This window comes from Lissotriton helveticus, chromosome 9 (genome assembly GCF_964261635.1).
Source record: "Lissotriton helveticus chromosome 9, aLisHel1.1, whole genome shotgun sequence".
Lineage (NCBI taxonomy): Eukaryota > Metazoa > Chordata > Amphibia > Caudata > Salamandridae > Lissotriton > Lissotriton helveticus.
In genome coordinates, this window is record NC_136070.1 from 956,812,914 (window position 1) to 956,825,790 (window position 12,877).

Sequence of the window (12,877 nt, forward strand, 5' to 3'; positions counted from 1 at the left end):
ACAATATGATTTATATTTTGGCAGGCGGAATAGCGTCACCATAGTGACAGAGTAATCCATCCGCCAAGATCGAGATCAGACCCTTAATGTCAGGCAAGATTTATGCCATTGTTCTAAGTGAATATTTCTCCAAATGGGCTGAGCTCAATGAATCAACAATTCCAACACTGATGCTGTTTTGAAATGCTGGTAATAGTGTTTTCACAGCGGGTGTTTCATAAGATTGGGCAAGGCTGTCCTTTTTAATTCTCAGGAACTCTGTAATTGTTTTTATAATGCGCCAGGTATTAAGCACATTCGTACAGCATTATGTACGCTAAAGATGAACGGTTTGGTTGAAAAATACAGCTGCTTAGTAGTTGAAGGTGTACAATTGGCTGTGAAAGATGGAATGAAAGTCTAATAGAATATAAATGAATTATTATGGTTATAATACAATACCTCACACACCACCCCAGGTTGTTCACACTTTTAATTACTCAAAGCAAGGAAGTCGAAAATGTACTTAAAAGTTGAGTGGCTGACAAGGATCTAAGGATCCTGTTTCTCTCAGAGACGTGTATTCTCAAGTATAATTTTATGGATATCAAAAACAGCACAAAGTCAAAGTAGAGATAGACTAAAAGAATAAAAGTAGTTCCAGCAGAATGTAGTTGTTGGTGGTTTAGTATAGGTTAAAAACAGCCTGTAAGGAATAGGGAATAAATGTTTTCCAGGTATTCAAGGTTGTTCGTATTGTTAAGTAATTGGTCCAGCTTAGCAATAGCCCCTAGTGAAGTCTACACAGGATTGTTAAATACACGGGAAAATCAGATGATGAACAAATTCCACACAAAAAAATCCAGATTTTACTGCACTTTTTTCCTCCAATGTATTTAGCATGTCGAAGCAGATGGAGAAACCAAAAATGAAACCGAAGTTCTGTGTGCTAGACGCTTGTCCCAGAAAGCCCCTCCTTTTCCAGAGTGATTTCAGGTTTTTATCACATAAAGAAGTGAGATGTCCTTCTGACACCCAAGCATAGAAATGTATCAAGTTTCGAGCATAGTAATGTTTCCAGTAACATTTATTTTGTACACTTATTTTCTTGAGAAATATCTATTTGCCCATGTTCTCCTTGCCTGCATTGAATGTTTTAGCTGAGTTCCATGTTCTAAGTTCTGGTATAGCCAGTTGATCTCACAATCTACTGGCTAGCAGATCATGGCACAAAGGCTCTCTCCAGTAATGCTTTTATTCATGCTGCTCCTCTGTCTAATTGATCACTTTAGATTTTAAGTCAATACATCTGAACATTATAGAGGTAAAAGTCAGTGAAACATGTAAGCTACTTGTGCAGCCTAAAATGATTTCTTCTGGAGTGCATGCAAGAAAAGTCACTGGTTGTTAGAGAATAAATTCTTCATCACATGCTTGGTTACCAAGTGTATCCTGTAACCATTACTTGGTTCGGTTGTATTCTAAGATCCACATCGATTAAGAAGCTATATTGGCATGCCAACTGACCAATGCATGTGTTGCTTTCCATCAGGAGGCCTGAGTGGCAGTGGGATTTTATCCTGATTACAGGAATGCTAATAAAGAAATCAGCCAGGCCCATACCCACTTGTAAAGTTATTTTCTGGAAAATGTTCTTCTTGGAAGGGGTCGCATTGGTCGAAAATGTCAGTGTGCTCTAGAGTATTTTACTTCAAGCTACTTGACACACTGCCTTTTGTAAGCAGATGCAGAATCTGGACCATCCAACAAGCAGCACTGAATATTTTGTTTGTAAACCTGTGCTGCCTTCACCCTGATGGAAATCTATTTACATTAACTAGAAAAATTAGAGTGCAACACATAAATGATACATTTGTATTGGCACCAGTACTACTAGTCCATAAACCATCACCTGCAATTCAGACTCTCCTTAGCAACCACTGACACTCTCTTTTGTCAGCTTATGTAAACATAGAAAAAAGTATGTGTATAAGGTCACAGAGCAGATGCACAGAGGGCTGGTATGTTCAGTACCAGCGGTTCACCATTTTTAATTTCTCCACATTGAGAAACATTGTCCAATCGAGCTACAATGTAGTTGTGATTCCACAAATTGTTAATAAAAGAAAACCTATGGTTGAAGAAAAAAAAAGAAATAAAAAATGTAAACGCTTCCTCCCTTTGAAAAAGTATGTAGTCCGGTGGAGACATCTTACTGGGCCTAGATTTTTTAGAACAATTAACATAAGGAGAGCTCACTCAACAATGATCAATTGGCATCAGAAAGTCTTGCAATAACAAATAAGAAACAATGGGCCATATGTATCACAATGTTTTGCGATTCTCAAATAGCGATTTTTTGCAAATCGCTATTTGAGAATCGCAAAACGCTATGTATGTAGGATTTGCAAATAATTATGCGATCCTACATATTCCTTAATTGCGAATTCATTAAGACATGATGAGGTACCCATATCTGTAAACTCCCAGTGGCTCTGTAACTGAAGTGCCTGACATGAGATATGTTCTCCAGGACTTGAGGTAGTCAAGTGATTACCCGGCTGGTCAGAATCTTTGGTGTGTACCGCTGTTTGCCACTGATGGTGCCAGAGCTTAAGACACTACTTTGCTCCCAGTGGATAAGCAAGTTACTCCCTTTTCACTTAGCTTTGAAAGTGCGAGAGGACTCTATATGAATGGCACACGTATCTAATTTGTGTTTGATTATTGTGAAACCCCATGTTTTTAATGCTTTCTGGAATTGGTGAGGGCTGTCAATTCCTATTCAAGCTGGCATTAATTTCCAAAGTTTGGCGCCAGGGCAGAGAATGACGTTCCACCTGTTTGCAACTTCTTGAAGGGAAGTACTGCTACTAATGGGGTACATCTTGAGCACACAAGTCTAGTTTGAGGATTGGCACTGAGTTTATGTTGGAAGAAGAGTGGTCCAATGCAAAGGATAGTTTACGAGTTAGAAGCACTGCTTTAAATGTTATTTGTCATTTCAGAGGTAAAATGTTAATGGAGATTAGAGCAGGTGTGATATGGCTGCACGAAGGCTATGCAGCTGCCTATCAGATGCATTTTGAATTCTTTGTCGCTTTAAAAGTATTAGCAGGGGAGCTGTCAGATAGATTACATTGCCATGTACTAATGTAACATTGGAAGGGTCTTTCTGTTGAAGCCCAAGATATGGGAAAATATGAGTTAGCATCTCATCATTTTGAAGTATCATTTGGCTACCTGATTTGCTTGTGGTACAAGAGATGGGCTAAAGTGCATGATTACCCCACGTTTCTTGACTTGAGCTGAGTAAGATTGTGAGGGTCCGAATATCTTGAGCCAAATGGCTTATGGGTGATGACAACAGTTCTACTGCAATAAGCATTTTCCTAACTTACAGCAGTAAATGTTAGATGGATTTTCAAGCCGCAGTATGATTTGACTGTCATCAGAAAAGTTATAGCTGCTGAGGTGAAAGGATGAGATGATAGTGGACATGGACTTAGTTAAATGTTAAATAGCAGAGGGCAATGATTGAGCCCTGAATAACACCAGCTGCAGCTGCTGGAATTAAACGAATTTCGTAGCGCTTGCTGCATCGCAAAATGCGATGCAGAGCGCGGTACGAAATTTGTTTTATTTATTTAATTGTTTACTTACATCTAATTATCCATATTCCGGTGTTTAGAACCCCACGCCCGCCTTTCTGCCCCACGGAACTCTCTCCACGGGCCGCGGCTGACCAGCTGTGTGCTCGAATGGTTCAGAGGAAAATTGAGGAAGTGATAGAGTAATCACTTAGGGCCAGATGTACGAAATTAAATTGCATCTCTCAACAGACAGAATCGTAAAATACATGTCTGTTAAGAAATGCAATACAGCCTTTCCATATGCACAAAGACCCAGTAGAAATCGCATTTTGCGATTCCCTAAGTAGGAAATCGCAAATAGGGATTTCCTATTTGCCATTTACTAAGCACATGTACAAAGCATTTCCTAGATGCATAATGGCCAATTAGGAAATGCTAATACCATCGGATCCAAGTTGATGGTAACCATGTACAATAAAAAAAAATGCACCTAAAATGCATTTTTTTTAAATGCCATGCAGCACACACATGCCCCTATGGCATTTGTACAACACTATCTTTTTTGGGGGGCATCAAGCAGGGGGGGGGGGTCTTAGGGCTTTCATCAGAACCAAAGTAATTCCTCTTTAGTCTACCTATTAGGACTATTAATGACGTCCATACGGATGGTCAGTGAAAAAAGAAATTTACACGAAACCATATCATCAGTATTGGTAAGTTGGAGGTCAGGTCAATTGACCTACATGCCGATGAAAAGTCATGTAGGCACCCTTGGTTTTGCATTTCCTAATTTGCGATTTCCTTTTAGGAAATCACAAATTTGGAAATGCAAAACTATTCGTACCTTTCGGAACAAATAGTTTAGCATTTCCTTAATAGTGATTTCCTAATAGAGATTGCTACTCTATAGAAATCGCTATTAGGAAATCTCTGTTTTTGAACATTCCATTTTGCTTTTCCTAAATATCAATTTCTTAGGATTCGCTATTTAGGAAACACAAACTGGACGTTTCATACATCTGATTTAGGAAACACAAACAGGAAGTTCCATACATGTGGCCCTCAGTCCTCAAAGTAGACACTTTAATGTGAAGTGTGCTTTTGAGAGAAGCTAATGTATTTTCAGGGCCAAGATGATAAGGGGTCGAATTACAGATGGTGCCCCCGGGGCGCAATGGGTTTTTGCACGCCCCCTCGGGCACTTTGGTATTATAGAAGGGGATACGGACGCTTGTGTGGCCCCTTCTGTTATACCAATAGCGCTGTCACATTTAAAGCGCCAGGGCTATCAACAGAGGGTGTTCCCTCATTTGCATAGGGTGTGCACTATGGAAATGACAGAATTCTTTTGACTCTGCGCCTGCGCCATATTACAGATGCGGGTGCAGAGTCAAAGAAGACCTCAGGAGGCGCACTGACAGTGCGCTCATTCGTGCGCCTCCTGACAGCAGCCCTCTTCAGGGGGTAAATGGGGTCCTATGGGAGCCCCCAGACATCCCCTTGCAGGAGGGTGCAGCCACTGACTGCACCCGCCTGCAACGGGATCTCTAAACCCCTTAGAAAGTGCAAGCGGGGGCTGCCTGCACTGTAAAAACACGGAGCGGCTGTTCTGTGTTTTCACATGAATGTGAGTTCGCAGCTGCATACACCATAATGGGGCGCATTATCACTGTTTGCGCCCGGCGCACCTTGTGAAACAGTGATAATGTGTTATACGGCCCCTGATGGCTCTAGTTTGTACAGATTGTAGCTGCTGGTGTACATTGAGGTAAACTGTGGAGAAGTATTTGAGTCTGGAGACTACAATAACTTGAGTGAGCAGAATGCAGTAGAAGATGACCAACAAAGGGCAGGCATGTTTGTCTGCTATTGTACTTGTGGGGCAAAGAAAATTTTTAGTCGAAGATAACTTCAACATTGCTCACAGTTTTAAAGGGAAGTGGAATGGGCTCCAAATCAGATGACCAGGTAAATGGGATCTCGGGTGAATTTTCTGAACCTAATGTCTAAATCTCGGTTTTTCAGTGATAAGACGGAGTTATTTTCTGTCACTTCAAGCTATTATTACCGGTAAGCTTGGAGAAATGGATTTGACACCACAGCAGTTTTAATGTACGTTCAGGACAATGTGGGTGCCGTTCACATACATTTGAAGGCTGATTTTTTTATTTATTTATTTATTTATGGATTTGTAGAGTGCCTGAATCACACCCTAAAGGGTATCTCTGCGCTTAGTACAAGGCTGCTGGCATGCTGATAAAGAAGTTAAAACAAAGTGGACTTAAGTAGTTTCCTAAAGCAAAGGTAATCAGGGCTGAGCCGCAAATGAATGGGCAGCTGGTTCCAGTAGAGGGGGGCGAGGTATGGAAAGGATTTACCACCTAATCTTGCTTTCCTAATCCTGGGGATATGTAGAAGCGATTTGCTTCCTGACCTAAGAGTTCTTGAGGGAGCGTAAGGCTTAATCTTCCTAGAAATGTAGGATGGGCCTTTGTTATGTAAGGCTTTGTAGACTGTGCAGCAGACCTTCAACTTGAATGGAGCTTTTATACTTGCCTGGGCGCATAGAGGTGATGGAGAGGAAAGATGAAAGGGCGGAGACAGAGGGTACCATGCTGAATATGAGCTTCTCCCTGAATAAGAAATGACCAAGCCTCATACATTGTCTCCTGTCGGTGAGAAAGAAGCATATCTAGTTGAGAGCCTTGCAACTACTTACCAGAGCCTTTTCTTGGCAGGTGACTGGCAAGTGTGTTTGGTGGCTGTTGATAATTTAGCAGGATTGGTACAGTATTTTATTATTTGACTCAGATATCCATTAGTTGTCTGATATTGAGAACTGCTATTTCAGTGCAGTGATTAAGTCTAAAATCTGTCCGCGTCTGAAAAAATGAAATGTTCTAGGTATGACAGCGGTTGCATGGTGACTATAGATTCAATTATGAGAAGGGTCTGGTGGCTCAGTGACTATTGCATCCACTGCAGGAACCTGTGATTGATCTCATGGTCACAGGTTTGAACTCTGGTGGCTGCATTCAGCCTTTCATCCTTCCAAGGTTGGTAAAACGTATACCATTGAGTTGGGTGACAATACAAATATGTTATTTCAGGTTGAACATGCTACACAGATCCCCACTTATATTACGTTACGTAATCTTATGTTATGTTATCAAGAATAGATACAGTAGGACTGGGTCTATAGTATACTGGTGTGCTTGCATCTGTTACTGAACAATGTGTATCACAGCCCTCATTCAGCACACAGTCTTTCATCAGTACACATTTAATATGCCTCCATAGGATCATTTCAGAAAATGTAATCCAAAAAACACAATCTGATTTTGTAAAGTAAGTATTACATAATTACCAATACATCAAACTGCAAAACTGCTATAAGGATCTCCATGAATACCATTTTCAATGTTTTTGCCCGTTTATATATGAGTTTAAGTTGTCGCCAGTAAAATGTCCTTGATGGAACCAACCTATTGACGTAAACCTTTCACCGCAACGGGGAGCTTCATTGACATCCAGCACTTGCACTGTGAGAACGGATGAAGTATACTGCAGCTCAGATCCATTGTAGGTGCTCACTGTGATGTTGAGAACATACAGGTTTTGTGTCTCAAAATCCAGCAAACCTTCCAAAAATATCTAGGAAGGAAAGAAAAATCAGTAAATACACTACTAACCACAATTTTTGACTAACAAAAACTAGCACTCAGATGCAGGGGATACCCAACAGAATAACTGAGAGTCAAATCAAATCAAATCAAATGTTTCTTTATTCGGTTTTTTTCCAATGTACAAAACCATAAAAGCACAATTTAATTAAAAGTTATGAAACATTTGTCACAGTTTAATTTAAAAAATGTTTTTATTAAAAAGACCAAATCTAAAAACAAGTTTATGAATTATACTAAAAGCACAGTGCAATATAGATGAATAATTTGATTCACTAATTCATTCTAAGTTGTTTCTATGGCGGACAATACACTTCAGAAATGTAATAATAATCTTTGCTAGCCATTCTTCATTCAATAATTGTACGGAAAGAATTGCAGGGCGGCATCTTCTAATACCCATTAATTTTAATAACGGAATGAGCCATATCTTTCTGTGTTCGGAGTAAAATTTACAAAAAAGAATAGTATGTATAGTTGACTGGGTAGAGATGTCATCACAAGGGCAAAAAGGTAGAACAGTTGCCCAATTATTTCTCTTTGGAAACACAACCAGTCGGTGAAAAAAGTCTAACCTAAAACGAATTAGAAGAAAACGCTCATAGGTGGTAATATCATAGGTTAGGTAAGGCTGCATGGCAAAGGTTGTTTGTACAGCCAAACTGTGTTTAACAGAAGGTTTTGTGACTTTGTTGGTTAGTCACAATTCTTCAATATGGGCAAGACAGTGTGCCTGAAAAACTTTCCTAGATAGCTCCCGAATCAAAGGGGGATCATGGTAGTATTTTTCCAACCCTAGGTCACATAGAAACCTTTTAATAAATGACAACCATCCAGATTTATGTGCGTTCTCCAAAGCCATACAATCTAGAATGATAGCTTGGGAGAAGGCAGTTTTATCTGACGACCAAAGTCGATGCCACAAGAGTAGTGGCTGTATTTTCACTATATCTGTCAAGTGAGAAAGTCCCAATTCCATATGGCAGGAAAAGGTAGCCGTACTCCGAGGTACAGCAAGAAGATACCTCAGAAAGGTGTTTTCTACAGCCTGTAGCACCTCTGTGGCCACATGTCCCCACACACCCGCCCCATACAGTGCAACTGTTAAACATTTTGCTTTGTAGATTTTCACGAGTTCCAAGGGAGGCCTCTTTCCTAGTTTTCTCGAAAAATTTACAAGGGCTGTGGTAGTTCTCATGAAAAGTAGTTTCCTCGACTCAATTGCCGGTTTCCAACTGAGTTTTTGGTCGAACATAATTCCTAGATAGGGATATTTATCAGTAGTCGCTAGTTTTTCATTTTTCAGGTATATATCCATTGTTTTTTGTTTATTGCCAGACCCAGATTTCATAACAAAGGTTTTTCCGATGTTAATATTTAAGTTCAGGTTGGCCATAAAGGAAAAGTACCTATTTAACGCCTTCTGCAATTCTAGCGGAGTGCGGGCTAGTATTACCGCGTCGTCGGCATAGAGTAGTGCCGGAATCGGGCGGTTGTTTATTGTCGGCAGGTCCTGGCTCCCCTTGATCATATCCCTCTACAAACCATTGGTGTAAAGTGTGAAGAGAAAGGGGGCCAGGACACAACCTTGCCTGACTCCTCTCTCTACTCCGAACGACGCGGTTAACTCTCCCCTTACCCCATACCTCACCCTTGCAGTGGCATTTAAATATAGTTACCTCAGAAAATGTATCAAATTCAATTCTACCCCCATCTCCAGAAGGACAGACCAGAGTTTGGCATGACAGACACAGTGGAAAGGGGCTGATAAATCTACATAGACCATATACAGGGCACCTGCCTTTACACTAACGTACTTATCTATCAGCAGTGACAGGTTTAGAGCTTGTTCATTAGTCCCTAGTCCCTCGCGGAACCCATATTGAAGATCTGATAAAATCCTGCCATCACCCGCCCAATCTTGGAGACACTCAAGGATTACTCGGCCCGCCACTTTGCCTAAGGAGTCCAACAGTGAGATCGGACGATAGCAGGATACCGAGTCCCTGTCCCCCTTTTAAAAATGGGGACAAGGATTGATTTGACCCATGACTCTAAAAGCCCCACCGCACATGATGCTTTAAGAACCCTGGTCAAGAGCGGGGTCCAAAGTTCCGCGTCTGATGTGGCTGAATCTAAACATTTCTGGATGGAAGAATACGCGTTTGTTACTACTGTTTTAGTAATTTCGATGGGGTCGATTTTTTCCCATTTTAATGAATAGCCATTTAGCCTGTCTAATGTCAGGCTATTTTGTGTCCGTATACTGACAATGCTACGGATAGGTTTATGTGATAATGGCAATGTAATACTAAGGGAAAAATGGTCACTTAATGCATTAATGTGTATTTTAAAAAGTGTGTCTACATTTTCCACTTGGTTGGAGACAAGAATAAAATCTATGGTACTTTGTCTACCTCTCCCATGAAAAGGGGGGGCCATCACTGCGTTAGAGTTAGTCATTTTGTTTGCCACTCCTAAGTCTAAGTCGAACAGGATTTCATTTAAGCTATTTCCTGCTCTTGTATGAGAGAAGTGAGGAATTGGATTGTCACTTTCATCAGTAATACCACATATAATCTGGTTACTATTTTGGTATGGACGTTGGTTAAAGTCCCCACCTCAGACAATTGTAACCTCTTTCAGGGAACTCTTTATTCTATTTAGTAATAGAAAACGAATCTGGCGTATTAGCATCATTAATTCTCCCTCTGAGAGGTTATTATAGAAATTTACCAGAATGAAAGTATCCGTCTTATTTGGACGGAGACTAAGAACCTGAAAATTGGGCTCAAATGTTACTATTGTTATGTCAACTGCCTGTATCAAGTTGGAAATGTAAATTGTTAAACCTCCCTTTGCTCTACCAGAGGTAGATGGTTGGGCTGGAGAAAAATACATTTTATACCCTTCCATATGGATCTCTGAGGTCGTCCAAGTCTCCTGGAAGCATAATATTTTGAAATTTTGGATAAAAACCGTCCAAACATCACTTTCTAGCTTGGAACGCTGTCCAGCAACGTTCCAGTAGAGAACGTCGATTGAGGGTTTGTTCCCCTCAGAGTTATTTTCCGTGATCTCAGTAGAGTTTATGGCAAACTGTTTAACATTAGATAGTATTGGTTCAGCAATGTCAGTCATGGGAATTTGTAACCCGGTTTCGGACGTCTGAAGTTCTGGTAAGTCTGTACCTGGGTCAAGACTGTATGTGAACTTACCAAGGTCGAGTGGTGAGTTAAGAGGCGGGCTTGCGGATGTGCAAGTATAAGCTTCTCTAATTGGATTTTCTGTAGGCCCCAATGTACATGTACAGGGAGGGGACTGTCAATCAAGGTCTTCCAAGCCAGATAAAGGCTCATATCTGTTGTGTGTCAAAATCTCGTACTTTCTATTGTACGATAAAATATTTCTGCCCCTCCCTAATTGGTTTTGCCCTTGCGTGGAAAGTTGGTAAAAAAAACCTAAAGGGAGTATGTTTATGTCGCTCAGAGGTATAGTTAAGCTGCCAAAATGTTCAAATACTCTAGTTACCAGTTGGGGCGAACGAAATGTCAAAACAATTGAATCACCGTTAAAAACATCTCCCGTAAGCCCACAGTGTTGACTCTTCTTGCCATTTTAAACTCTCTAAAAAGAGATTCCGTTAGGCCGGTTTTCCTTCCCAACCAATGGAGGGATTTATTTCTTAATGATTCCCATCCTTCTGTTTCCGACAAATGGTTTTTTGGGACATTGGCCAAAATAATGATATAGGGTGTCGCTGCAGGGGGGAGCTCCAAGTGATCATTACAAGTTGGTATTTTCGAGGAGGTGTTATATTTTGCTTGATCTAAGAGGCGCCTGCTGTGTGGGTCGCGTAAGGAAGTCCCTAGTATTGCGTTTGGCTGGTTTACAAAACCAGACCCTGGCTCTTCGGCTGGTGTTATTCCTGAATGGATGATACCCTGATTTGTCTGTTGTGCTGTTATTTTATGGCAAGTAGGACATGTGTTTTTAGGGGGAATAGATGTACTACAGGCCCTCTGGTCAGATTTTGAAGAGGAATTGTGTGTAGGAACTCGGGATATGGTACTAGAAATAGGAGCTGAGTCAACAGAGCTTGTTTCGGGTAACCGGGGGTCACGTTGAGTTGTGTACGAGTCTTAACAAAAGTTATATGTTCCTCGATCGATGTTAATCTCTGATCCATTTGATCAAGTCTGACTCTTAAATAGAGGTCCAGCCTCTCAATTAAGGTTACTAAGTTTTTAGAATCTGCTTCGGGTAAAGGGGATAGTATCGTAAGCCGGGTTTTATCCTTAGGATGGGATTTTTTCAAACTTCTTCCCTTGGTATTTTTAGTCTTTGGTAGACTTTGCACTTTCCGTGGATTAATTTTATCAGTAGTTAGAACAGGGGTATTGTTTGATAGAGATGGGGGTGAGGTTTGATTTTTTTTGAGCGAGTGGGGTGGTGAATCGGTATCATTTACCACTATCTCATCAGTGGTATATTGAATGCATCTATTCACGGGATTCGTCATACCTTTTGCTTGTTCCATGGAGTCAGATACCTCCAGATGTGTTTCCCCCTATACGTTGGATCGCGTCGAACTTGCTTCAAGTGATTCCACTACTGAATTTATTTGTCTATCTATTGCCCAATAGCTCCCATTAAATAACCTAGTAAGGTTTGTTGAGACTCAATATGAGCCCTTTTCCCGGTTGTAAGTTTGGGACTAGGTAACTTCCTTTTCCCCATGCTATCTGTTTATTAATCAATTAAAATAATATATCAATTGTATGCACCAATAAATAAACCACAATCAATAGGATAGTATTAATCAAACAGTGTAAAAACGTATATAATAAGAATTCAAATTAAGACGTGTTTATAGTTCATTTTACTGCTCCAGTCCTAAACAGTTACATCACCAAGGATGAGACTACAAAGCTATCTATAAAATGGACCGGGATGAGTCCTGCAACAGGATAATGTCAATACTGTACGCCCGTCTAATCTAACCAGTTCGTAATAACATTTTTGAAAGGGGAATGTCCCGGCCCAGCCAGGTCCGGCCAGTGACCGCCAAAGACGGTCCCGCCCTTGGCCCGGGCTTCTCCCGGGACGCTCCCGCGACGCGGGGGATACAGCTCAGTTTTAAGCGCCTCCTGGCGCGTAATCCCCTGTAAGCGGCTTCCGGCCGCAAAGAGAGCTGGGAGTTGTAGTCCCGCCTTCACGGTCCTCCCCCCCCTCTGCGGCCGCGCTAAGTTTGTGAAAAGCAGCGACGGCGGGGGAAGACCGGAGGGGGAGGCTGTGTGGCGGTCAGGAAAGTGAACGACTCCCAGCAAAGACACAGGTCAGGTCACAGGAGCGGCAAGGTTGATTTGATTCACCGCTCCACCGGGGATACAGCTCAGTTTTAAGCGCCTCCTGGCGCGTAATCCCCTGTAAGCGTCTTCCGGTCGCAAAGAGAGCTGGGAGTTGTAGTCCCGCCTTCACGGTCCCCCCTCCTCTGCGGCCGCGCTAAGTTTGTGAAAAGCAGCGGCGGTGGGGGAAGACCGGAGGGGGTGGCTGTGCGGCGGTCAGGAAAGTGAAGGACTCCCAGCAAAGACACAGGTCAGGTCACAGGAGCGGCAAGGT

The 12,877-nt window shown here is 41.5% G+C and overlaps 1 protein-coding gene across 5 annotated transcripts in view; it reads right to left on the reverse strand.

The window, feature by feature from the left end:
- LOC144782081 (cadherin-related family member 4-like) overlaps window positions 1-12,877 on the reverse strand; it is a 359,291-nt gene that overhangs the window by 184,317 nt on the left and 162,097 nt on the right. For all 5 annotated transcript variants that reach the window (XR_013601103.1, XM_078661234.1, XM_078661232.1 and 2 more), the window contains exon 4: window positions 7,058-7,226. Coding sequence is in view for 4 of the 5 variants with exons in the window: in XM_078661234.1 (XP_078517360.1) it covers window positions 7,058-7,226 (169 nt within the window). In the remaining variant the exon portion in view is untranslated. The remainder of the gene's footprint in view (window positions 1-7,057; window positions 7,227-12,877) is intronic.